At 37.2% G+C, this 26,890-nt stretch overlaps 1 protein-coding gene across 14 annotated transcripts in view; it reads right to left on the reverse strand.

The window, feature by feature from the left end:
- Positions 1–859: 859 nt before the first annotated feature.
- Positions 860–26,890, reverse strand: part of AHI1 (Abelson helper integration site 1) — a 209,111-nt gene continuing 183,080 nt past the window's right edge. For 8 of the 14 annotated variants that reach the window (XM_024248782.3, XM_063724992.1, XM_063724995.1 and 5 more), the window contains 3 exons: positions 17,363–17,421; positions 7,290–7,392; positions 860–2,522 (listed from right to left, as the gene is read on the reverse strand). In XM_024248782.3, the coding sequence (XP_024104550.3) occupies positions 2,520–2,522; positions 7,290–7,392; positions 17,363–17,421 (165 nt within the window). In that variant the 3' untranslated portion in view covers positions 860–2,519. Of the gene's footprint in view, positions 2,523–7,289; positions 7,393–17,362; positions 17,422–26,890 lie in introns of those variants that run through there. The other 6 variants (XR_010140352.1, XM_024248789.3, XM_063724996.1 and 3 more) reach the window with 2 other exon arrangements.

Genomic DNA, 26,890 nt, shown 5'->3' on the forward strand with positions numbered 1-26,890 from the left:
ATAATTTAAAGATAATATTAAGGTCAAGTATTCATTTGTATGTGACAGAAACCCTGCACAATATTTCAGAAGTACCAAGTGTTAGCCATTTAAAAGCACTGATTTCATTTAAAATATGCATTTTAAACATAAATTTGCATTCACTGTGTAAAATACTTCATGTTTTAAATCTTTTAAAAACTTGATTTTTATTCTAGCTTTCCAAGTCCTATACATAGTATCATTTCAATACTGAAGAAACATTAATCTTCAAGACAGAGTTGGATCAATAATTGGGCAATGCATTTCTAACAATAGTATAAAAATATTATTTAGATATAGAAGAAGATAGTGTCAAATTGTTACTTGTTTGGAGAAAAGAGATGACACGGGATAAAAGTCAATACTTTCAGAATAAAGATAAAACTAACCCAATTTGTTATAAGGAAATGTTTAATGCTGTACATCATGAAATGGATTCTGGTGTCTGATTTTCTGCTTGATTATCAGCTGGATCTATTGCTTGGAGGGCACTGTCATGATCTCCCCCACCTCATCTCATCTCAGATTGTGTGGTAAAGACCTTTTATTAATCTATTCATGAACATAACCCTAGTCTTACTTTGTCAGCAAGACAAAGGGGAAAAGGACTGGGCTTTCAGTAGAGCCAAATTTTCCTGGTGTTTGCTTCAACTGCTATTTTTGTCTTTAGTAGTTGCAATATAAAAATAACCCTTTATTTTTCATATAAACATCAAGATCTTAGCAAATGCTTAGCTCCCCCTATTTTTCATTCATCTTAAATTATTTCTAAACCTGTTGAAATTCTTGGTGATTCAATCAGAAAATCAACACATATCTGAAAATTATTAGCTGAAACTGCAGAGAAACAGATATTTTTATTTTTAAATTATCAAGTGCATTCACAAGACAGAAAAAAACAAGCTTGTACAAGAGTGACTCAAGCTGGCTGGGCCCAGCTGTACCTGACGCACAGACTTATGCATCCAGAACAATGAAAACTCAGTGCCATCAGAACAGACTTTTGGGCGGATGGCTGTAGGCTTCACCAGTTATCGGTGCCACTCAACACTTTCAAAAATGCCTTTTTTTAAAGTTCTACACAGCGGGACATGTTTACCAATTTTTATGCCTCTACATGTGCAGGGATAAGAGCCAAATATATTTTTATCAGAAGATATTTCACACTGGGTATACATCTGGGCAAAATTTACACCTCAGTGCCCAACATTGTTTTTCTCACTTCTTATTTTAATGGAATTGACTGTCTAATTTGGATAAGTCTTTCTAATTTTATATTAGTTTTCACTTTCTTGGGGTTAAATATTTTATCAGCAGATCTTATCACACAGTTGAGAAAGGAGTCAAGAAAAGAACAAAAAATGAATATCCCATTATAATATCAAACTTCAAAACATATAGTCTATAATAATGACACTATTATTCTGGAACTTAGAAATAAATAATGCAATATAATAATGTAAAAATATTAAGATTAAAATAAATATTAAACAATGTAAGTCTACAAAATAGGTATGTGCTTAAATATGAAATGCCTTTTTTAAAAAGTAAAGACATTTGGAACACTGTTGCCAGTGCAGCCAAAAATCACTTTTAGTTTAGGTCTATGAAGTTACCTATATGATTTGTTTTTAAGAAACACAAAATTTTAATTAGAAAGTAAATTGTTTTCTTTTAATGCCTTTGTTACTGAGACCGTTTTGAATATGCCATATTCTAAAGCTGCTTATCTTTTTTGTTTTTTGGAGACAGAGTCTTGCTCTGTCCCCCAGGCTGGAGTGCAATGGCGTGATCTTGGCTCACTGCAACCTCTGCCTCCCGGGTCAAGCGATTCTCCTGCCTCAGTAGATGGGATTACAGGGTGCCTGCCATGACACCTGGCTGATTTTTGTATTTTTAGTAGAGATGGGGTTTCACCATGTTGGCCAGGCTGGTGTTGAACTCCTGACCTTAGGTGATCCACCTGCCTCAGCCTCCCAAAGTGCTAGGATTACAGGCGTGAGGCACCGTGCCCAGTCAGCTGCTTATCTTTTAAATAAAGTGAATTTCAAAAACAGATACTTCATATTCTGGGCATAACATCACACATATAACCACATTACCAATATAATAATATTAAATGATTACTTAACAGACATCCTAACAATGCAAACACCTTTTATTCACATTTGCTGAGTAGCAGTTACAGTGTTTTCTTCATTAGTTTTCCAACACTGGTAATGTAATTATGATGCAATTACTAACAATATAAGTACCAATACTTTGACCAACAACAATCACAATGGTTTATAACAACTGAACTCAAAGGCCACATTGATTTTTCCACCCACAACTTGATTCTGATTTTTCTAGAGTCATTCATAAGAACAAGAAGTAGTGGATCCTTTCTTCCTTCTTAGTATCTGAAAATTCTGAACTCCGAAGAGAAATTCCATTTGGCTTAATTTGTCATTTTCACCTCTGTGCATTTGGGCATCTCTTAACTTTTCTTCAATTCTTTACTGGAAAGAAAAATACACAAAATGTACTAAATAAACTTGAATAATGTCTTCTGACTACAACCAAATCTTAGTGTGCTCAGGCAACAGCACAGGTAATAAAGGACACTGTGTAAAACACAAACACATACAAACACAATCAAAAAAGACCAAAATACTAATTTCCTATCTTCTAGTTTGCCTCTCAAACATTGTTAGCATCTTTTTGTATCATTAGCAATTGTTTAAGGCCTGCTCCTGCATTGACAGGTTAATGTAAGCAAGAAAGAAATAAAATTCCCAAATATAGACACTAAAAACTCCAAACCATAAGTAACTTCCAGAAATGAAGAGCAGGCAATCAGAGTATATGAAATTCTTCATTCAATGGGAAAAAAGGTCCTCATGGATGATGTTCAGGGTTAGTGATTCAGAAGGACATAGATAATTTTATTAAATAGCGTTCTTTCATTTAGTCTATGGCTATGCCTACTTTTATATAATTAGGTTACTACATTTTTCAAATCAATTAAAAAATGGGTTGTCTCATTTTTTATCAAGATAGCAACAATTAAGCATCTAGATGTGGCTTTGATGTAAAACAAATTATACAATTCATAAAAATCAAGAACCAATATGCAGATGAAACAAGAAGTTGCTTCCTTAGAGAGCATGTAGTATTTGCACTACAACCAGTGTGAGATAAACTAGTGGGGCTAAACCTATCATTTTTTAATGCAATCATTCATACAGCGTTGATAAGGACTTACACAAAAAGGTTACTGTCCTTCTTCTAAAGAGAAAGGCTTAACACCTGGTTGTCCTTAGAAAACACACAGTAGTTTCAGAACGATGGCAAATCTGGTTAAGGTAGCAGTCAACTCCATCGACCACTCCTGAGAAAAGTGACAGCTGGCACACTGTGGCAAGAAAGGGCTACGGCTAACCATTCCTGAAGGGCTTTCCCTGGGGGCACAGGAGGTGTAGGGGACACCTGTGCTTTAAGGAACAGGCCCAATCTTAAATCAATGGTCACACTATCTTTTCATATAAAACACATTTACACATGAGGGGCAAAAAATTCTTTATCACTTGATGTTTCTTGATTTTAAATTTGTTAAACAGAGCTACTCCAGGTAAGCTTGTATCATATATAGAAGCCCAAACATACGTTCCAGTGAAGCTCATGAAGTTGAGTATAAAAATGGTACGGATACGGCATGCCAAGGTATAATACCACTAGGGGCAAAAAAAAGTCTCCCTGTACATATACAGAAAAAGTACGTAAAACTCTCACCAAATTAGGATCTGATAAAAATGGAAAAGAAAGTAGTTTCAATGAAGGCTGGGCTAAAGTCACAGAGAGACATATAAACTTCTGCAAAAGGCAGTGAGGAGGGTAAAGGATCTTACAGGAAGAATAAGGCAAAACAACGTGAGAGGAAGAGTTCACGGTAGTGGGAGGACAAAAAAGAAGAAGAAAAACAAAAAAGGGAAGGGGGAGAAGGGGAGAAGAACAGCTGGAAATTAGTGAGATGGACCCTGCACGTGCAGAAGATGTAGGACAAGTGAAATCAATCAGGTGGTGACTGCACTGTGAGAAGTAAACAGAGAAGCCAGAAGGACCTTCAGGAGAAGAACCCAAAGAGAAATTCAACTCGAAAAATCTAAAGTAGGCAGCAAAGATAACATCTTTGAGGGAAATGATTCAGACTCAGAAGAGGAAGAAACACACTGGATAGAGAATGACAAAGATGGCGCATAAAAGGGAGAAAAGAGACAGAATAAAGATGGTCAAGTGCACCCTTTGGACATCGGCAGCTCCCTCCTGACGATGGGAAGAAAATCAAGAGTGGCACACTGGCTTGATGAACGCTAACAGCAAAGGGACCTGAAAGCTAGGAGACAGCAGGGATGTGCTGAAAGAGGGAGGAGAAGACATCTAACCAAAAGACAAGAATAAATGCAAAGCCATTCCTTCTCTACCTTCTCATAAAGTATCTCTGTAATCTAACAGAGGAGGAAAGTAACAAACCAAAGGCCTTTTTAAAGGCTCTTGTGATGAAAAGAGAAAGAAACATTCTTCTTAGCAAGCTTATGAAAACAAGTATGAAACTAGGTTAGGGTTTGTGTGCATGTTATATCTGGGGAATAAGATTCATAAAAATACTGGGCCATGGCTGGGCATGGTGGCTCATGCCTGTCATCCCAGCATTTTCGGAGGCTGAGGCGGGCGATCACTTGAGGTCAGGAGTTCGAGACCAGCCTGGCCAACTGGTGAAACCCGATCTCTACTAAAATACAAAAATTAGCCAGGTGTGGTGGTGGGTGCCTGTAATCTCAGCTACTCAGGAGGCTGAGGCAGGAGAATCACTTGAATCCAGGAGGTGGAGGTTACAGTGAGCCAAGATCGCACCACTGCAGTCCAGCCTGGGCAACACAGCAAGACTCCCTCTCAAAAAAACAAAAACAAAACACAACAAAAAACCTGGACCTTACCCCACAAGACATTCAATCCAATAGATCTTTCCTGAAGGTTTACTTCTGTGGCAAGACACCAGGCTAAGTGCAGGGGAGGAAAAAAATGTGAGTATGTATTAAATAATAGCCCCTGACTGGAAGCACTGGCCCTCTAATCAGAGTTAATATACAAAGCAATGTGTAAGAGAAACAGCCCTGAACTTGGGGCAAGAAGATTAATTCCTAGTTCAGGTACTTTGTAGCTGTAACTTTGAAACCTTGGTTTCTTTAAATGTAGAAACAACAGGCTGTATTAGAAAATTTCTAAAAATTACATTCATTTTGAAAGAAATGATCAAGTAGGAAATATACAGTAAGTAGATAAATTAGAAAACACACAAAGTTAAAATAGAAGAAAAAAATTACCATAATCTTACTACTCAGATAATTATTGATGTCTTTTGATGTATATTATATAAACTATCTTATAATCATTTTTTAGTTAAAAATCCTAAACATCTTTTCACATCCATAAAAATACTTCCATAATATGATGAATAACCATATGATATTGTTATATAAATATTTCATATTTTAATCAACCCTTTATTTTAAAAACACTGCTCGAAGGAGTAGCCTTTTAACTAAATCTCTCCATGTATACTTGAATACTTTCCTATAAGAGATTCCTTGAAGTTGAACTGTCAGGTCAAAGAGATGCACATTTTGAAAACAAAACAAAACAAAACAAAAAAACAAACGCCAACATATTACCTAATTATACTTCACAAAGAATGGATCAATCTTATAGCATTACCAGCAGTGTAAGTGGGAATCCACATCCCATTTTCTCATCAATACTAGTTATGTATCATAAGTTTGAAACTTGTCATTTTGAAAGGGTAAAATACCATCTCATTTTATTGTTTTAATTTTCATTAATTTGATCAATGGATGGTAAACATTTTTCATATGTCTGTTGCCATTTATATTTATCCCTTTAAGAATCCTTTAAGAATGTCTTGTGTATATCTTTGTCCCGTTTTTCTACTGGTGTATTTTTTTTTCTTGTTGAAAAAGCTCCTCTTAGAGCTTTTGATTTGTTAAGGGTATTACTCCTGGCCAGGCACGGTGGCTCACGCCTGTAATCTCAGCACTTTGGGAGGCTGAGACAGGTGGATGGCTTGAGGTCAGGAGTTCAAGACTAGCCTGGGCAACATGGCAAAACCCTGACTCTACTAAAATATAAAAATTAGCTGGGTGTGGTGACACGTGCCTGTAGTCCCAGCTACTCGGGAGGCTGAGGCAGGAGAATCACTTGAACCCAGGAGGTGGAGATTGCAGTGAGCTGAGATTGCACCACTGCATTCAAGGCTGGGTGACAGAGCAAGAGGTCTCAAAAAAAAAAAAAAAAAAAAAAAAAAAGAGTATTGCTCTTCTATGGGTAAATCTCTTCCATCCCAGGTTATTGTTCATTTAAAAATTCTATGACTTTTTTCCTTTTTGACCTGCATAATTTTAAAGTTTCCATTATTTAAAAATCTGTTTTATAATGTTTTCCAATTCTGGTATCAAGGTTAAAAATCATTCCTTAGCCCATGATTATATAACTATGCATCTATATGCTTCTGTACAATTAGATTTTAGTTTTCCACAATGGAAAAATAAAAATATGAAAATTTTGAATCTAGTTCCTACAAAATGACAAATTCATAAACGTGGACATGAACAGCTTTGTAACATTTCACTTTCAACAGAAACTTAACTTCTACTTAATAGAGAAAAAGCCTTCTGGCAGGCCTTTCCTATACCCCAACCCCTACCATCCAAACACATTTTCCCACTGGCGTGTCTCGGTGGAAAAAGTGGCCCACTCTTGAGCTGTAATCCTCTGGAGTGCCTTAGGCCCCCAGGGACTATCACTCTGCTCCGACACTGCAGATGGCTCCTTCTCAAGTGGCTCTTTCCTCTCAGTTTGTAAATATTCTTGTCATTCCCCTCTTTATAAAGATCTTGTCTATACCCTGTGTTTTCCACTAGTTACTGCCTAGCTTTTTCTTTCCTTTAAATTCCAGCTTCTAAAGAGAATAAGACTATTCTTACAGTCTTTTTCCCTTTGGGCTGGACACAATCTGATTTATGCTTCCGAGTTTCTCCATCAAAACTATCTTCTCCAAGGTCGCAAATGGCCTCCCGGTTACAGATCCCAAATGGGACTTGTCAGTCCTTATTTTACTTGCCTCTCTCTGGTATTTGTCCTTGCTGACCATGCTTTCCTAAATCTTTTCCTGTTGACAACATAGCGCAACTTTCTATTGGTTTTCCCCTTACCTCTATTAGAGTGACTTTTCGGCCTGCTTGCTTGTTCTTCCTCATCTGTGTATCCATTATGTGTCCTTGGTCCTCATGGCTCTGTTGTTTGCTCATTTCAGAACTATAGGAGGGAAAGATCAGAAACAAGGAGCCAGTAAAAGAGAGCTGAGCTAAAAGCTCAGATGAGGCTTAGATCTAGGGACGTGGCAGTGGAAATAAAAACGGGGATAAATGTGAGGATATGACAGAGAAAAACATCCGGCAGAACTAATGAGTATACACGGGGTTGAGAGACAGGGAATTGCTTAAAATAACGTAAACAGACAAACCTTTGGCTGGCTGGGCTCCTTCTTAGCCATGATAAAGGGACAAGAATAAAATAAATGTCAAAATATTAAACTATTATCTGTGGACTTACAGAATAAAATAAATTTCATCTGTCTCAGAAAAATATTAGTTGCCTGGGAAAAATCAGAAAGTTCTATCAACTTAGGTGGAAACACACACACACACACACACACACACACACACACACACAAAAGTATAGGACATTCATTCATGACAAGAAAAGAAATGAAGGAAGTTTATATATAAGAAAGCTGTAACATCCTGATCTGTGGAATGAGCAATGTAGCTTTCCAAATGATTCAATGGCAATAGCAAAATATAAAACACATGTTTTGTGGATGAGTGTGTAGTAATGCACTTTACATTAGGAGAAAGAAAACACAAAAACAATGAAAAAAAAAGGAAAATTGAAGAATGGAACAGAGTATCTTCTCTCTAAGTTGTCTAGGAATGGTGAGAAACACCACAGAGGAGCTTGAAAAAGATGCAAGAATTTCAAAATCAGGTATTACATAGGACTGAATAGAGATTCTTGTGAACCAAATGATATTTCCCCAAAATTCACATGTTGACACCTGAACTCCTAACGTAACTGTATTTGGAGACAGGGGCTTCTAGGGAGATAACTAAGGTTAAATGGGGTCAGAAGAGTGGGGTTCTAATCTAATAAGGCTAGAGGTCTTAGAAGATGGAAAGATGAAACCAGAGCGTGCTCTTTTCACACAGAGAAGAGGCCATGTGAGGACAAAACGAGAAGGCAGCCATCTCCAAGCCAGGGAGAGAGGCCTCACGGGAAACCAATCCTGCTGGCACCTTGATCTTGGGACTTCTAGCCTCCAGAACTGTGTGAAAATAAGTTTCTGTAGTTTAAGCAATGAAGTCTGTGGTATTCTCTGTGGCACCCTGAATAGACTAATAAAGAAATGTGTAAGTAAGTGAAATGAAGTCAGATGACTGAGAATGAAAAGGTCAGAAATTACAAAGAAGAAAGGACAGTAAATTTAGATAGAATGATAAAAGAACAAAGGAAAGGTTAAGTTCTGAAAAAAAGCACTGATAACACACAATCTTAATCTTTCTGAAGTGTACCCTTTTGGCCTTATTTCCAAGGAATCTACATTCTAGACTGATAAGGTGAATAAGGGAAGCAAGCCAAAGATAATACAGCAGAGAGTGATACAATGGACTGTGGCAAACTGGAGAATGGACAACTCATCTAAAGGAGGCAGTCCATCTCAGCTCATTGATGGATGTCATCAAAGAGTGTAGAGCTGTGGTCCAGAACTCTGGATTATTTTCAAGAAGTCAGAAATTTGTATTTCTTTTAGGTGAAATATTTAAATATCTGGGCAGCTAATTACACACACACACACACACACACACACACAAACATACACATGAGACCCCATGGATACTTGCTGGTCTGAGGGTACCCCAGGCACTGCCATACTTTTGTGCCTCAGCTCCTGACTTCTAGGCCCTATTCTTCTTGTTTACCCCTTCGTGTCTATATGGTCTTAAATTCTGTCTTCATCTTTGGCTTTCTCTGACCACTAAAGCCCACTCTAGGAAGATCAGATTGCAGTGATCCTCTTTCTTCTTTTATCTCTCACAGTCTATACACAATCTATCAAAGAGCTACCTTGAAAATACATAGAACATCTAGACCTGTGCTTGTAGCCCAGATAGAGTAGGAGGAACCACATTTACCTCTTGTCTAAAACAACAACAACAACAACAACAACAAACCTGAACAAAATACATGAAACAACAATTTTCAAGATACTGAGCCACAGACGATGAAGATCTGCAAAAGGTCCCCCTCAAGTATCCAGCAGTGAACTGATGAGTGCACACATCTGGGAAAATTACTTGAGGCCCGTAACAGTGTTTATTCCCACTAGCAATGAACAGAACTGTTCCTGAGGAAGCCCAGACATTGGCCTTACTAGACAAAGACTTAAAATCCATAATTAAAAATGTGTTCAAAGAACTAAAGGAAACATGTATAAAGAACTAACGTATGAGCAATGTCTCACTAAATAGAGAATATGAATAAAGAAATAGAAATTACACAAGGAGGAAGTAATACTAAATCTACACAAACTATTCTAGAAAATTGAAGAGGTGGGAATTCTTCCCAACTTGTTCCATGAAGCCAGCATTATCTCCTTACCAAAATCCGCTTAAGATGTTACAAAAAAAATTACACACCCATATTTCTCATGAACGAAATGCAAGAAGTTCTAAAGGAAATTTTAGCAAATCAAATTCAACAAGCGTTATCTTTTATAAAAAAGATAACACGCCACTAAGTAGGGTTTATCCGAGGAACGCGAAGTTGGTTTAACATTTGAATATCAATGTAACTCACCATATTAAGAAATTTAAAAACAAAAACCATAGATTACTTAACCAATGCAAAAACATGTTTGAGAAATCAAACATCTATTCCTGACAAAAACTCTTAGGAAAGGGAAACTACCTAATAAAGGGCATTTATAAAAAACCTAGAATAACATCATACTTCATGGTAAAAGATCAAATGCTCCTATTCATTTCCCACATGATCAGGAACAAGACAAGAGTGTCTATTCTGACTAGTTTTATTCAACATTGTATTAGAGGTTCTACCCAGTGCAACAGGGCAAAAAAAAAAAAAAAAAAAAAAAAAAAAAAAAAAGACAGAAAGAAAAGGCACCCAGATTGTGAAGAAAGAAAACTGTCTTTTATTTGCATGATTGTCTGTCTACATAGAATATCTCGTGGAATCTACTAAAAGCTATTACAACTAACATGTGAGTTTAGCAGGTTGGCATAAAACAAGATTGACATACAATAATCAGTAGTATTTCTATAAACTAGCAACAAATACCTGTAAATTGAAACTTAAAAACAATACCATTTACATATGAAATATGTAGGAATAAATCAACCAAAGACCTATACACTGTATGTCCAAGACCTATACATTGAAAACTAAAAAACGTTACCAAGAGAAATTAAAGAAGTTGTAAATAAATGCAAAGATATATCATGTTAATGACTCAGATGATTGAATATTGTTAAAATGTCAATTCTCCCCAAATTAGTATCTGGATTAAATGCAATATCAATTGGAATATGCTATAGAAATTGATAAGCTAATTCTAAAATTCACGTGGAAATGGAAAGAACCCTAAATATTAAATAGCCAAACCAACTTTGAAAAGGACAAAGTTGGAGGACTAATACTACCTGATTTCAAGACATACTACAAAACTACTCAGTAATTAAAATAATGTGGTAGTAGCATAAAGATAGAGGAATAGAAAAATAATTGGCTGGGTGCCTTGGCTCACACCTGTAATCCCAGCACTTGGGGAGGCTGAGGCGGGTGGATCACTTGAGGCCAGGAGTTTGAGACCAGCCTGGCCAACACAGGGAAACCCCATCTCTACTAAAAATACAATAAATTAGCTGGGTGTGGTGGTGTGCACCTGTAATCCCAGCTACTCAGGAGGCTGAGGCAGAAGAATCACCTGAACCCGGGAGGCGGAGGTTGCAGCGAGCCGAGATCGTGCCATTGCACTCCAGCCCAGGTGACAGTGCAAGACTCCATCTCAAAAAAACAAAACAAAACAAAACAAAACAAAACAAAAAACCCAACATTAGCTTGTGTAGTGGTGTACACTACTTGGGTGGCTGAGGCAGGAGAACTGCTTGAACCCTGGAGGCAGAGGTTGCAGTGAGCCAAGATCACGCCATTGCACTCCAGCCTGGATGACAAAGGGAGATTCTGCCTCAAAATGAACAAACAAACAACCCTCCCCAAAAAACACCCAAAAGAGAAATAGAAAAATAATAGACCATAAACTGACCCACATATATATTAAGAGCTGATTTCAACAAAGGTGCAAAGGCCATTCAGTTGAGACAGAGTTGTTTTTCAACAAATGATGCTGGAACAACAGGATATCCAAATGTAAGAAAAAAAAAGAAAAAAATAAACTCTGATCCAAAACTCACATCACATATCACACATACAAACTAACTGAAAACAGTTCATAGTCTTAAATAAAAAATTATAAAACTTCTACAAGAAAATATAAGAGAAAACTTTAGTGGCTTTGGGTTGGCAGAGGTTTCTTAGATATTATACTAAAGCATCATTTGTAAAAGAAAAATTTGATAAATGGGACTTCAACAAAGTAAAAAACAGTTTGCTCTTCAAAAGTCACTGCTAAAAGAATAAAAAGGCAAAACACAGATTAGGAAAAATATTTGAAAATCACATAGTTGATAAAGAACATATTTAGAATATATAAATGACTCTTAAAATTTAATAAAACAAATAACCTATTACAAATGAGCAAAAGATTTGAACAGAAATTTCACCAAAGAAGATGCATGCATGGAAGGTAAGCACATCAAAGGATGCTTAACATCATTAGTTGTTGGGGATATGCAAAATCAAACCACAATGATATATCTCTACATGTATTGGAATGGCTAAATTAGAAGGACTGACCATATCAAGTATTGGTGAGGAAGCAGAACTCATACATGTTGGTAGGACTGTAAAAAGATACAATCATATGGAAAACAATTTGGCAGTTTCTTAAAAAGTTAACCATAAACCAACTATATAATCCAGCCATTCTACTCCAAGGTGTCACCCAAGAAAAATGAAAGCATAACCTTCTTCAATGTCTCTTTCAGTGATACGATGTTAAACAAACAAAAAAACCCCATGTTCATACAAAGACTTGTATATAAATGTTGATATTAGCTTTATTTGTACTAGCCACAAAAACTTGTACATAAATGTTGACATTAACTTTATTTGTAGTAGCCACAAAGTGGAAATGATTCAAAGGTCCATCAACAAAGGTACATGAATAAACAAACTGTGGTATTTAAAACTCTAGACAGTGAGAGAAAGTAGATCAGTGATTATCAGGGGATGCGGCTCAGGGAAGGGAAGAAAGATGTAGGAGGGCAAAATTACAAAAGAGCATCAGAAGTCTTGGAGAGATGGGTATGCTCATTACCTTAATTGTGGTGATGGTTCATGGGTATTTACCCATGTCGAAACTTAAACTGTTTATTTTATTTTATTTTATTCTTTTATTTTTTTGAGATGGAGTCTCACTCTGTCTCCTGGGCTGGAGTGCAGTGGCACGATCTCGGCTCACTGCAATCTCCACCTCCCGGGTTCAAGCGATTCTCCTGCCTCAGCCTCCTGAGGAGCTGGGATTACAGGCGCCTGCCACCACGTCCGGCTAATTTTTTTGTATTTTTAGTAGAGACAAGGTTTCACCATGTTGGCCAGGCTCGTCTCGAACTCCTGACCTCAGATGATCCGTTTGCCTCGGCCTCCCAAAGGATTACAGGCATGAGCCACCGCGCCCGGCCGCAATTTATTTTTTATCAAGTGTATCTCTTTGTAAGTTAGAAATATATATGCATACATAAAATCTGACCTCTTTTCACTAACTTCATTGCTCCCACTTTTTTCCAAGGCACCACCACCAACTCTCACCTGGATAATTTCAATATTATTTTAACTGGTCTCTCTGATTCAACCCTTGTCCATTAATGTCTATTCTTATCTTAAATGTCAGAGGGATTCTGTTAAATTGTTAGGTCACTTCCTGTGTTTAATAGCTTCCTACTTCACTTGGTGTAAAAGCCAGAAGTCTTATAATAGTATATAAGGTCTTGTTACTGTCTCTGATTTTATCCAATCTCTCCCACTTGCTTACTCTACTCTAAAAAGCCTAATTTCCTTACTTTTCTTTGAGGGTAACAGGTATGCTTCTGCTTCAGGGCCCACTGCACTTGTCTTCTACATACTCACATTACTCAATTCCCTGCCTCCTTCCACTTTTCTCAGGCCTTCTCTCATGCCCCGATTTACAACTGCAACCTTCATGTCTCCTTTCCTTTCCCCTACCCATGCTTTATTTTTCTCCATAGTGTAGCATACATCTGGTATAATTAGACATTTTACTTATTTTGCATATAGGTAAATAAAATGTTAGCTCCTTATAGCAGGGATTTTTATCTGTTTACTGCTGTATCCTCAGTGCCTAGAATACTATGTGTGACATTGTAGGTGCTCAGCAAATCTATATTTAGCAAATGACTATTATGTGTCTGTCTTCCTTGCCACAATGGGCACTTCCACAATGTACAAGTTGTGTATCATATCATTCATCACTGCATTTCAGTGCCTAGTATAGCACCTACAACAGAGAGCAGATGATCACATTTTCCCAATTGGACTGATGCTCACAAATGAACTACTGACACCTTGAAAGGCTAATCCTGATCCTTCCTCTTTATGGCAGTAGCATCGAGGTCTAGGACAAGACCAAATTCTTGATACAGACAAATAATGTTTGCTCAGGCTCATGTAAAATGCTGGGCAAATACAGCAAGACATGTCTCCTAGCCCCACCTTCCAATCATCAGATGCCCTCAAAATACTCACATTGCATTCTTCTAGAGCCACAATCTCTATCCTGTTTTTTTCTCCCACGGCAATTCCCCAACTCCAAGACACTAATCAGTCAGTCTCCTCCCACTCTCTCCCCTCTCTTCATAGCTGTATGCTCCTTTAGACTAGTTCTTTCCCACATCACATCCAAATGCCCTCCCCATGAGGCAGACAAAAGCTCAAGCCTTACCTTCATCTAAAGGCCTTCTCTAGCTATGCATATTCCTCCTGCCTTCTCATTCAGCTCTCTTCTGTAATTACAATTTGCATCACATCATTTTGCACCTAATTATATAATTGGTTGCCTTCTAAATGCTTCTTATTTCTATTTCCTCATCTGACCTGTAATGCTTCTTTAATCTCTCAATGCATCTAGCTCACTGCTGAGCACACTGAGGTCACACACATGACAACAAATGCCTTTAATTTTAGAAATTGGGGGTGGGATGAGGGTTAAAAAGAGGCAGAAAACGGATAATAAAAGTAAAAATTTAGAAGAAAAGTGGCAAGTAGCAGGATTATTTTAGAAAAAAAATGTGGACTATAAACTACCTCCTCATAAAGAGAAATGAAAGAGCCTGGAATGGTTATTATAAAGATGGAAAAAAATATACAGTGGAGTGACAGGATGCTTGGAATTGACATTTATAGCTGCACCATATTAAGAAGAGATTTCATTCATTTAGTTCAGATTTCAGGGTTTATAAGTAGAAGACTTTAATATGATTAACTATATGAATTAACCTCTCTCTGAACAAAGCTGTTAATGAAATAAAGGATGCTATGTTAAAAAAAAACCCAACAAAATTCAATACAGGCTATATTAGTAACTATGGAACATTAATACTACTTGTCAAGGATGACAGCATATCTATAGCAGCCTCATTATCAACTCTGACTTAGGCAGCAGATAATATATGAAGAACATCACGGGACATGCGGTACAAAATGTAGAAGTTTAAGATTTTCAGGAAAATACCTTTGTTAAATTAACTGATAGAAGTTTCTTCTAGATACCTTAAAAAAGAGAATGTAACTTTACTAAAATGTGTATAAGTTGCTTGCACAGAAGCGACTGACATTTCTCAAAAAAAAAAACAACAAAAAAACAAGACAAGAAATTCAAGTGGAAAGTAATAAGAGGCTGTCTATGTGGCTCATTTACATATACTGGTCAACCAACTAATAAGCAAAAGTTACAAACTGAAAGGCAGGGCTGCAACGAAACAAAAAATTAGCCTCTGTCCATTTACTTGGGTGGTACAAGAAACTCATTTAGGTAAATCAAAGAAATGACTTCTTTGTACGTGCTGGGCTCTAGTGTTTCCACCATCAACTCGCCTACAGTTTTCAAGTCATGAGAAATCTATCTTAATTCATCCTTACTTCTAAGAAATTGTAAGTAGGGAAAGTCCAAAAGCTTTAGATGAACTTGGGCATTTAGACATATCTGAACTTCTCATGAAAATTTTTATTTTCAGAAGCATCTTCAAAAAGAGAAGCTGAGCTATACTGACATCCTTTAGAAGCTGAGATGTTTGTGAGGTTTTATCGAGCTTTAATCTGGAGGGCATGACATGGATCTTTGCATCTCGTGAAAACTGGTATGAAATGTAGACCGAGTGAGGAGTATGTAGGAGACATTTTTTCATTTGCATAATATTAAGTAAACAGTTCTAAAAATTTTTATGAAATATGTTCAAAGACACCAAGATGTTCAAAGACATCTCATGATGTGTTAAACATGGTCATTTTTTTTTGGTTGTTGAAACAGTCTGTCCTTATTGTTTCTAGTGTATTTTGTTGTTGAGTATACGCTCCTTAGGGTCAGTGACTGTTTATCTACTATTATGTAAAATTTTAAATGTCCAGAGACTGAAACAAAAAACATATCTGACTGATAACAGTAAAACAAGAAACTATAAAACCTGGAGAGATTATAGAAAGAATTTCTAAGGTATCTTCTAGATCATGATTCTGTGACTCTTAAAAATTACATTTGTCTTTCATCTGTACAATGAACTACTGTCTTGTTAGATGCTGCATGATTTTATTAGACAATTCCTATAAATAACTGTCATCTGAATCAGAATTTTTGTACTGGAAGAGACATATTAATTCTTCAAATTGCCAAAGCATATAGCAGGGTTAACTTGAACAAATATTTTCCCCAAGGAAGCTCAGCAGGGATTGTCTGTGTGCATGTGTGAGTAAGCAAGCACCCAGCAATGTATGTGGGGGTGGTGGTGATGGGATGGGAGGGTATGATAGCTAAGCTGTTCAAGGCTGTCACACTTCTGTTATATTTTGTTAATAATGTAATTTGAATATAAAGTTTGGACATAGGTCCAAAAGATAATCTAAAATGATAAAAATTGAGAAATATTTTGGGAATGTTTTGATGTAAAATTTTTTTTTGAGGCAAAAGAGTGACTTTTGATGGGTACATTAAGTGACATGGCAAGTACTAATTAAAAATATAAAAACTTTCCAGAGTTCTTTTAAAATAAATACTTCAAAATAAATTACCCAAATACATTAAGCATTTATAGAAAATATATAATGACAATGTTCTGCTTATTAGCTTTTTTCTTAATGCTTCAAAAAAGGCATTCATAATTTTACTTTTAACACATCATTCACTTGTTTTCAGTTAACGTTATTTCAAAATAGTACTCAAATAAAAATAAATGACAAAATAGGTCCTCTAAAGTTTTGTGTGATACTAGTTTAATAGGATTTCTTATAACTTTGTAATAATACACATTCTCAGAGTCCAACTATTAAAATATTAATAGTTTAAACAGCCGGGCACGGTGGCTCATGCCTGTAATTCCAGTACTTTGGGAGGCCGAGGCAGATGGATCACCTGAGGTCAGGAGTTCAAGATCAGCCTGGCCAACATGGTGAAACCCTGTCTCTACTAAAAATACAAAAATTAGCTGGGTGCGGAGGTGCGTGCCTGTAATCCCAGCTACTTGGGAGGCTGAGGCAGGAGAATTGCTTGAGCCCAGGAGGTGGAGGTTGCAGTGAGCTGAGATTGTGCCACTGCACTCCAGCCTGGGTGACAGAGCAAGACTCCGTCTTCAAAAAAAAAAAAAAAAAAAAAAAAATTCGTAAGCTAAACTCCTTTAAAATCAACTATCTGAAATTTAACTTATAGTTTGATAATGTTGTAAAAATAAGAAATGGAGAAATTATCCTTAAAAGAAAACCCCAACCATTTATCACTGCAAATTATTTTGAAGAAGTTGCTTACTGTGTCATAGATTCTGAGCCTAGTCTGAAGTCCTGGGACTTGTTCTTATTGATTGATTGCTGTGGAAGAAGAGGAAAAACAAGTAGTAAGTAAAAAATTAGAAAAGACAACACAGTCAATATTCACATGCTGAAAACCCACCAACTTCCTGAATGGGGAGAGAATATGCCTGTTCTGAACAGGAATATCTATGCCCGTCCTGAACATATATTGTCTATCAGGACAATATATTTGCTCCCATGAAAAACCAAGGAAGTAGTTCTCCAGAGAGTTTAAGCACTCTTTATAAGTAAAGTCAGCTTTCAGGTATGTGACCAAAAAAAAAAAAAAAAAAAAAAAATCAGTTGTGAATCAGTTTAAATTAATCTCCCAATACAATGTGGTGTATTACTTAAGCTCTAAATATATCTTTTAGCCTGCATCTTTCCTTCATATTCTTTATAGTATACTCTATATTTTCATAGTAATACGCATTGATCTGTATGCAAGAGTTTGAATTTGAAAGCTCTTTAAATCTACAAAATGTGTTCAGTATATCTTGTTTTATTAATGGCACCTTCGTGAGAAAAACAATAAGCACTTTCAAGGGTACCAAATTATACCCTGAGCATTGGATACTTCCTTTAGAATCTGAAACATTAACTTCATATTAAAGTATACTGTGGGAAATTGAGTTTGATATGATATATAATATTCTATAAATCAACCTAATGTTGCTATAAAATGAATTGCAATTTTTTTGAGATAATCACATTATGGAAAGGATCCATTTAACACTCACAAAGAAAGTGTGAATTGTTACTATGTTGAAGTTCAATAATATACAAATGAAAGAGATATACCATATGTTCCTAATTATTTCAGTAATCCAGAAAACATAAAAACAAAATGAAATGAAAGAAAAGGAATACAACCTTCTCTTTCAGTCTTGTTTGAGTAACTGCTTTCCCAGTGTTATCTCTACTGAAGCTTGTTTGGCCTTTTTAGATTTCCTTCTTCACAATCAGATTTCTGCAAGATCATTCTTCAGCAAGATTTGGCACTATCTTTAAACAAGCATTACTTTTCTTATAGATTTAAAGAGGATATTATGCTTTTCTGGACCATAATTATATGATTATTACTGCTAGCTGTAGAGCTTTAAGTCAAGCATAATAAAAACAAGAATTAAAGAGCAAGGAGACTTTGTGGTGAAAGGTGAATGTTGCAACAGGTGACCCATTTGGTAGAACAACAAAAGAACCCATGACATCTTAATTTTTCTCCACCAGTGGAATTGCTCTGACTCAGTTAAAACGTGTTTGGGAAAAAAGTACATACACACGGGAAATTTCAGATTCAACTACTAATTCAGACTGCCCTCATCCAATAGAGCAATAAGCAAAGAAAATCATCAAAACCTCAGAAAGCACCATCATAACAGAAATTATCCTGTTTCTTTCCAGACTTGTGAAATAAATTCTAAACACAGCAATCAAATTAAATGTGAAATGTTTTATTCTTTTATTTTTTTTTAAGAGATTGGGTCATGCTTTGTTGCTCAGGCTGGAGTACAGTGGCATGATCATAGCTCACTGCAGGCTTGAACTCCTGGGCTCAAGCAATCCTCCCGCCTCAGCCTTCTGAGTTGCTGGGATTACAGGTGTGCGCCTCCATGTCCAGCTATTCTTTACAAGGTCTCGGTATCATTTTTCTCTCTTTGCCCATGGCAAGACCAGCATCTTACCATCAATATAGGTATATATGAAACTTGATAAAACTTTTCAAAAAATAACTCAACATAAGGGCTCTAATCAGAAATTCTCATCAATTTGAACCTATTCCAGAGGTTGAGGGGAGAGAAGTCATACTGAACTATATACCAGTGTTAAGCCAATGTTACTTTTAATTATTTTTTGTTATCCTGAAAAATGAATAACAATATGTTGCCATGTGCAGGTCTTGCCAATTCTGCTAAGTCTGTTCATGTGAAATGGATGCTGTGATATCCTCAGAAAGTTTGTCTTAGGTATGTTAAACATGGTCCCTGCCATCTTTTCTACCGTGTATTCCTATCACTGGCATACCCAAATCCTTTTTAATGATGCAGAGGCAGCTTAGCCTGTGTTCAAATTATATGACTCCTAAGTTAATAGGGGGTCCACATTACAAAGTTTACCACTTACTTGAAAAGGACACTTACTTAACTAAGACCAATATTTGACTTCTAAACACCTTTACTCACTCATTCCTTGGTCTCAGCAGCAGCATGTCATATAGGTAGTTACTCATGGAGGCAGAAGCAGGGGGAAGAAGGAGGTGTCTCTGTGAGCTGTTTTGTTTTATTTTACCTTTAAACAAAAACGCCCCCAAGGCTGGTGTGCAATCAGCCTGCAAATACCCTCCACCATCGACAAGGCCAAAGAACATGACTGCCCTTCTTTCCACACACACTTGTCAGAAAGTTGTTTTATGACTTTGTTTCCTCTTCATGGATGTCATTGATTTAGAGAGGAGGGGATGAAGAGAGGAAAAACGAGCAAAGCAAAAGTGATGAGTGAAAGGACCAGAATCTACGGACTTGTGCTTTCCAAACCCTCACAACTTGTTAGTGATGCTTTTAAATTTAAATGCAATGATAGTTAACATAAAATAAATGATTAATGGAATGATTAAATGCTTCCAACTGATTATGTGGAAATTTATAGGGAAGAAAACAACTCATAGACAGCTTTGTAAAAGAGAAAGGGGCTATGCAAACAATTCCCCCAAATATTTTTATAAACTTGAAGAATGAATATAAAATTAGGTTAATGTTCAATTAATGTATGTTACATCTAGCACACAATATTTAAATAAGGCAAATTTATGATATAGTATAGTTCTATTTTTACATGCGGCTTATATACCTCATGATAGATATACCTTTTCCATATAATTTCATAGTTTGTTTATATCTACTTTGTAGGAGTTTTTAAAAAAGGGATGCAAAAGAGGAAAAACTACTAAGGTTGGTGGTTCAATTCTTGTCTTGGTTCTGTCATTAACTCTATGTGGCCTGAGTAAACCACTTACCCTCTCTTGGGGTCTTTTTTTTTTTCTCACTTGAAAAGTAGATGAGGGTTCAAAATAAAAACATAAGCATCATAGCACCATTCTCTTATTTTACAGACCAGGAATTGGAGGCCCAGAGTTACCAAGGTTATAGAAGTAGTCTGAAGGTTATACTAGTGTTTTTCAAACTGATTTTCAATACAATTTTATTCAAAAGGCTCATGTATAAATATGTGAAAGAAGAATTACTCTGGGTGAAACTAGGTTTGCATGGCCTGGCATCCTCTGCTTCCCAACCCTATGCCCCCAGATCCCTGAGGAATAGGGCTCTGTAAATGATAGTTTACAAACTACTGGAGTATACAAGCTCTAAACAAGACTAGAAAGGTTTCTTTTATTGCTACAACTCTATTTCCAGGAGCACAATTTTAGGATTTTAAATATTCACATAAGTTTGAAGTTTTCTTTGACTGTAGAATGTATGTATGTATATATTTGTTTATTCACTTACTTTCTAATTTGAGACAGGATCTCGCTCTGTCACTCAGGCTGGAGTGCAGTGGCGTGATCATAGCTCACTATGGCCTTGACCTCCTGGGCTCAGGCCAACCTGTGGGCTCAGGCCAACCTGTGGCCTCAGTCTCTTGAGTAGCTGGGACTACAGGTGTATGCCATCATGTCTGACTAATTTTTTTGATTTTTTAGTAGAGATGAGGTTTCACTATATTGTCCAGGTTAGCTTTAAACTCCTGGCCTCAAGCAATCCTCCTGCCCCAGCTTCCCAAAGTGCTAGAATTATGGGCATGAGCCACCGAGCCCGGCCTGATTTCAGAATTACTGATAATGTATCTGGTTTACTTGATGTTAAATCCTCCAATTATAATGCTCTTCCTTAAGGGAAAAAATTCTTCTGTATTAAGATGCAGTTTCTAGAAGCATACTGTAACAAAAAGTGAAGACCACCAGGTGTGGTGGCTCACACCTGTAATCCCAGCACTTTGGGAGGCCAAGGCAGGCAGATCACAAGGTCAGGAGTCCAAGACCAGCCTGGCCAACATAGTGAAACCTCGGTCTCTACTAAAAATGCAAAAATTAGCTGGGTGTGGTGGCGGGCACCTGTAATCCCAGTTACTCGGGAGGCTGAGGCAGGAGAATTGCTTGAACCCAGGAGGCGGAGGTTGCAGAGAGTCAAGATTGTGCCACGGCACTCCAACCTGTGAGACAGAGCGAGATTCCATCTCCAAAAAGTGAAGGCCATCCTGATCACGATTTGTAGTTTTGGATACTAATTGTGCCAATTAAAAACAATAACAAATACTTATCTATGGGGCAGCATAATTAGGAGGGTGTTTTGGAAGATAAGGCAAAGAGGTGAGAATGTCTATTTAATCTTTGAGGGGTGAGACCTAGATAAAAACTTATGAGATTTGGACTTTACAGACAAATATGGAGCCAACTAAGATTTATGCACTGGTAAGTCACATGATTTGTTTTCTATTTTAGGAAAGTATCCTCAGGAGGCAGGTAAAAGGTGCAATGAAGACTGAAGAATGGGAGAATGGATACTGTTATCAGCAGAGACCAGAAGGCTGTATACCAGGCAGTGGCTGTTACACAGAAATATCCTTCCCAAGTTCGTTCCCTTCAATTCACTCTAAAAAAAAATGGCATTCCTTAAGGCCCCGTCTTCTACCCTTTGTCATTTTCATTCTTGACACTCCTCTATTCCCGTGGATTCAGATATCAAGTCTTCTTCAAATGTAACAACTTAGCAATGGTTAGTTTTCAGCAAAGCAAGTTTAAATATAGCAATTTTTCTGAAAATATACTTGGATTCATAAATTTTAATCAAAACTATCTTGCAAATATGAGTTTTCAGCAAATCTCTCTTGAGCCTCATAGATGCCTGCAAGGTATCTGCAATTGGCTGTTGCAGGTGCTATGAACTTTACATGTCTCAAATTGAAGTCCTTCCTATATTCTTACACACTGAGATATTTCAATTAGAAAGTCAGATTTCTTTTCCTTCACATGGATTTAGTCATCAATTCCTAGCTCCTTATTATTTTTGGCTTGAATTATTGCAACAGCCCCTTCTGGTCTTATTTCTTTCAGTAGGCTTTTCCCAGTCTTTCAGAGCTTCTAGAAGGAGCTTTTGAAACAACCAATATGATCATGTCATCCCCTTGCTTTAAATACTTTGATGGCTCCTTACTACCTTCAGGATAAAATTCACCTCCTTAACATGCCAGCCAAGGACCTCCTCAATCCTGTCCACTTGTTCAGGTCCAGCTTTTTCTGCTTTCAACCTTGCTTCCTAAGCTGCAGCCATGATGAAACATTTCTGGCCACAGTAGGCTTTTGCACATGCTGTTTCTAATGCCTCAAATGAATCCTCCCACCCACCCAGCTCCTCTTAAAACCTAATTCATCCACTTCTCACCACATGGTCTCATAGTTTCCCTTTACTGTCCTTTTATTGCTTTTATGTTTCATTTTGTGACTCTCTGATTAAAGTTACTTTCACCTGTTAGACTGTAAGTTCCATAAGTGCAAGGACTATTTTTGTTTTATTGACCATTATACCATCCAGACTGTCTTCTACTACAGTGCACAGAAAACCAGCAGGCACTCAAAGTATGTGTTAAATGAATAAATAAAAATGCCAATGCTGGTAGGTGAGTGGGGATGGGGATCACTGATTGAATAAGAACCAGAAGAATGTGAGAAAGGAAAATGACCAAAAGCACTACTAGAGAGGTCTGCCATAGAAAGGAAAAGCAGTTCCTTTTCTGATACCCGAAAACAGCTGCAGGAGGGTAAAATTACAGAAACATAGAGAAAGTAGGGATGAAAACGTGAGGGGATTCATATTATATGGCTCTTCAAGAAAGCAGACGACCAAGTCAACTTGGAGTAAGAAATCAGCAGCTTGAGTGAGAAATGTGGACATCCTTTTCTGACCTGCTGCTGTAGAGAATGGGGTAGAGTCAGTAGGGAAGAACAAAAAAGATGGCCAAGACCACGGGCCTCGCTGAGGAAAGTAATCACAAATCTCATGAAGAGACAGTGACAATACAATACTATAATTTTTACAAAAGCTATGATTAAATACCAGATTAGAAGTGAGAAAAATGGGCAACTTGTTGTGCCCCCACCAATCCTGGGCACTAGTGAAAGAAATGGACAACTAAATGTCCCCCCACCAGGCCTGGGGATTGGTGAGACAAGTGAAACACTCCAAGTGCTACTGATGCATCTGGCATCATATTGCTAAATAATCCTGCTTTTATTTCCTACTGGTCTGAGAGGCCAGGTTTGAGAAGAATGAAAACTGATTGCAGACAACCACGGAGGCAAGAAGCACCAGAATGCACTCCCTTTCTTAGAATTCCTGCAAACTGAAGGGTCATTTGGGTTACCCACTTCCTCTTTTGGGACTAAACTATTTCCTAATCTCTTATCACTAGGGAATAGTTCTTCCCAAACCAGGTCACCCAAATACAGTGGTGTGTAAGAGGTGGCTGCTTAAAAATGCCTATAGCAATGGGGAAGCAGTAAGAGAGGTAAAAAGAGAACAGACTCATTAAGTACAAAAAAATTCAAATAAAAGAGTAATAAAAGCAAATTTGTTCCAACATGTTGAAACATCTTTTATTGTATGCATGGCTTGTCTGAATAAAAGACACACTTAAATAAGAAAAAGTTCTTCCCTTTTTATGTACCTAAAGGGGAACCATATTAAAATGTGAGAGCAATATGACCCATTATTGTGACTGCTAAGTAATTATAAAAATAATAGCATACAGTTGATTTTCCATAGTTTATGAAAAGATTAGCGTATGGTTAACTTCTGAAGCAAAGGAAATTAACATTAGTCAATAGATATCTAAATTTAATTATTAGACATTTTATATATACTCATCACTTTGAGTCTCACAAAGCTAGATATACCTTTATGTAAAATTCTTGTTTTTAAGTAGGGTAGTCTACAGCTTATATACCACTACTCATACACTGGCAGTTAATGGAATAATGTAAGCAAAATTTCATTACAGGATCTTACAATGAAAAGCTTTTTATTTTACACTTATAAGTGTTTTTTCCTTTAATTACAATATTTATATTGTAATTTACATATATTATACATAAACATTAAAATAGAGCAGTGGTTCTCAACTGGAGAGTGAGGGGTGATTTTGACCCCTGGGGAAATCTGGCCGTGTCTGAAAGACATTTTTGATTGTCACAAGTGGGAAGAGGTGCATCTAGTGGACAGAGACCAACAATGGCACTAACCATGTTACAATGCACAGCATATTCCCAACAACAAAGAATTATCCAGCCCCAAATGCCGACAGTGCCGAGGTTGAGAAACCCTGGAATAGAATGGTTGACAAAACAAGAGGACAGCAGAGTTAGGGTGACGAAGAACTTCCAAAAAAAGGTCATGCTGCTTGTCAAGTCAGAAGACACAACGACTGGTACTAGTCAATTTGGCCACTGTCTAAAGGACAATTTATGACTAGGAATGATTGGTGGGAAGTTCTCTCAGTAACATCTTTCACATTTTAGATCTGTAACAGACTTTTAGAGGGATATTACTGATATTTAGGTTAATCCTCCGCTTTTTCTTTGTGACACAGAGTCTTGCTCTGTTGCCCAGACTTGAGTGCAGTAGCACGATCACTGTTCACTGCAGCCTCATCCTCTCAGGTTGAAGCGATCCTCCCACCTCAGCCTCCCAAGCAGCTGGGACTACAGATGCACACTACCATGCCTGGATAATTTTTGTATGTTTTATAGAGATGGGGTTTCACCATGTTGCCCAGGCTGGTCTCAAACTCCTGAGCTCAAGTGATCCATCCACCTTGGCCTCCCAAAATGCTGGGATTAAAAGCATGAGCCACTGTGCCCTGCTGAACCTTTGAAAAAACATCATGAAGAGCAAATATGTTACCTGATAAAAACAAGCCTTAGAATTTGAGAATTTATAGTATTCTCTAAACTAAGTTTTAATGGAAGATCTGTGTAAGAAAATGAGATGTGGCAGAGGCTAAGCTCAGAGACTCAAATCAGCTAAATAAGGAGTGGGTTGCTCAACAGAAAAGCAATTCATCCCTAGGTTATTCTGTGAAACTTTTAATTAACGAGAATTTAGGAAGATATCGAGGAAATGACACATTCCCTAAACCTTGTTTTGAAGTTAAACCACAGGGGGATTTTCTCATGTTCCTTTCATTTCAGAACCACTGGCAATTATCTAGGTCCTACCTTCAGGCTGGATAAACTGAGAGGATAAGCAGCCTGCAGGGTCTCACCTTGTAGAGAGTTAAGAGGGTCCTGGAAACGTGGAGAGCATTTGCCTAAAGTGGCAAGAAACAGGGCTGTTGTGGGAGAAGAGACAAAGCAGGGGCTGAGGTACATATATCAAATACAATGGCAGAGGCACAGGTGGAAAAGAAGCAGTCAAACGAGTTGCCAGACCGTCAAGAGAATCAAGGCCTTATAAGTTCCTTTCGGAGTAGGAGAGAGTCCCTATTAATTTCTCCAGGCTTTGAGATTCCTCTGCGTAGGTCATTTCAGGACTCTGTTGTTGGGAGTGGAATCTATGGGTGTGAGGTAAAGGTAACTCACACAGGCTTTGCTGTTACATCACTGGGATACCACCTACCTTCTTTATGGGACACTTATCTCTCTAGACTCCAGAATAACACATATTTTTCAAATGTAAATAACGTTTATATGAAATTAATACTTTTTTTCTCAAAATAGGTGTTATAAGTTATTGAAACAAATTATGGGGAAAGAAAAAACATATTAGTGCTATCTGCATTGAAATTCTTCATGGGACACAAATAAGCACTTTAGTTTTTTTTTTTTTTTGAGACGGAGTTTCACTCTTGTTGCCCAGCCTGGAGTGCAATGGCGTGATCTCAGCTCACTGCAACCTATGCCTCCTGAGATCAAGCAATTCTCCTGCCTCAGCCTCCCGAGTAGCTGGGATTACAGGCATGTGCCACCACACCCAGCTAATTTTGTATTTTTAGTAGAAACGGGGGTTTCTCCATGTTGGTCAGGCTGGTCTCGAACTCCCGACCTCAGGTGATCCACCTGCCTTGGCCTCCCAAAGTGCTGGGATTACAGACGTGAGCCACCGGGCCCACCCGCATGTTAGTTTTAACTTACTCATAAGGTAAGACTTCAGGTCAGTTTCATCACTATCCTTGATATATACAAAGTTAGTTTTGATTCAGTTCTCTTCAGATAAAGAAAGAAAACTTCAAATATTACAAAAAGTTTAAAGCAAATCCAAGCATACATTAATTTTATTAAATATAATAGAAATAAATCACTGTATTTTCTTTGATGAATAGAATTACTAAAGTAAAAAAATACCAATTGATATTATTCTTTAGCAATAGAAAAGAAGCAACAATTATGACCATATTTCCAATGATTTAGTGTATATTAACTAACTACTGGCTACTTGGA

This window comes from Pongo abelii, chromosome 5, assembly GCF_028885655.2.
Source record: "Pongo abelii isolate AG06213 chromosome 5, NHGRI_mPonAbe1-v2.0_pri, whole genome shotgun sequence".
Classification (NCBI taxonomy): domain Eukaryota; kingdom Metazoa; phylum Chordata; class Mammalia; order Primates; family Hominidae; genus Pongo; species Pongo abelii.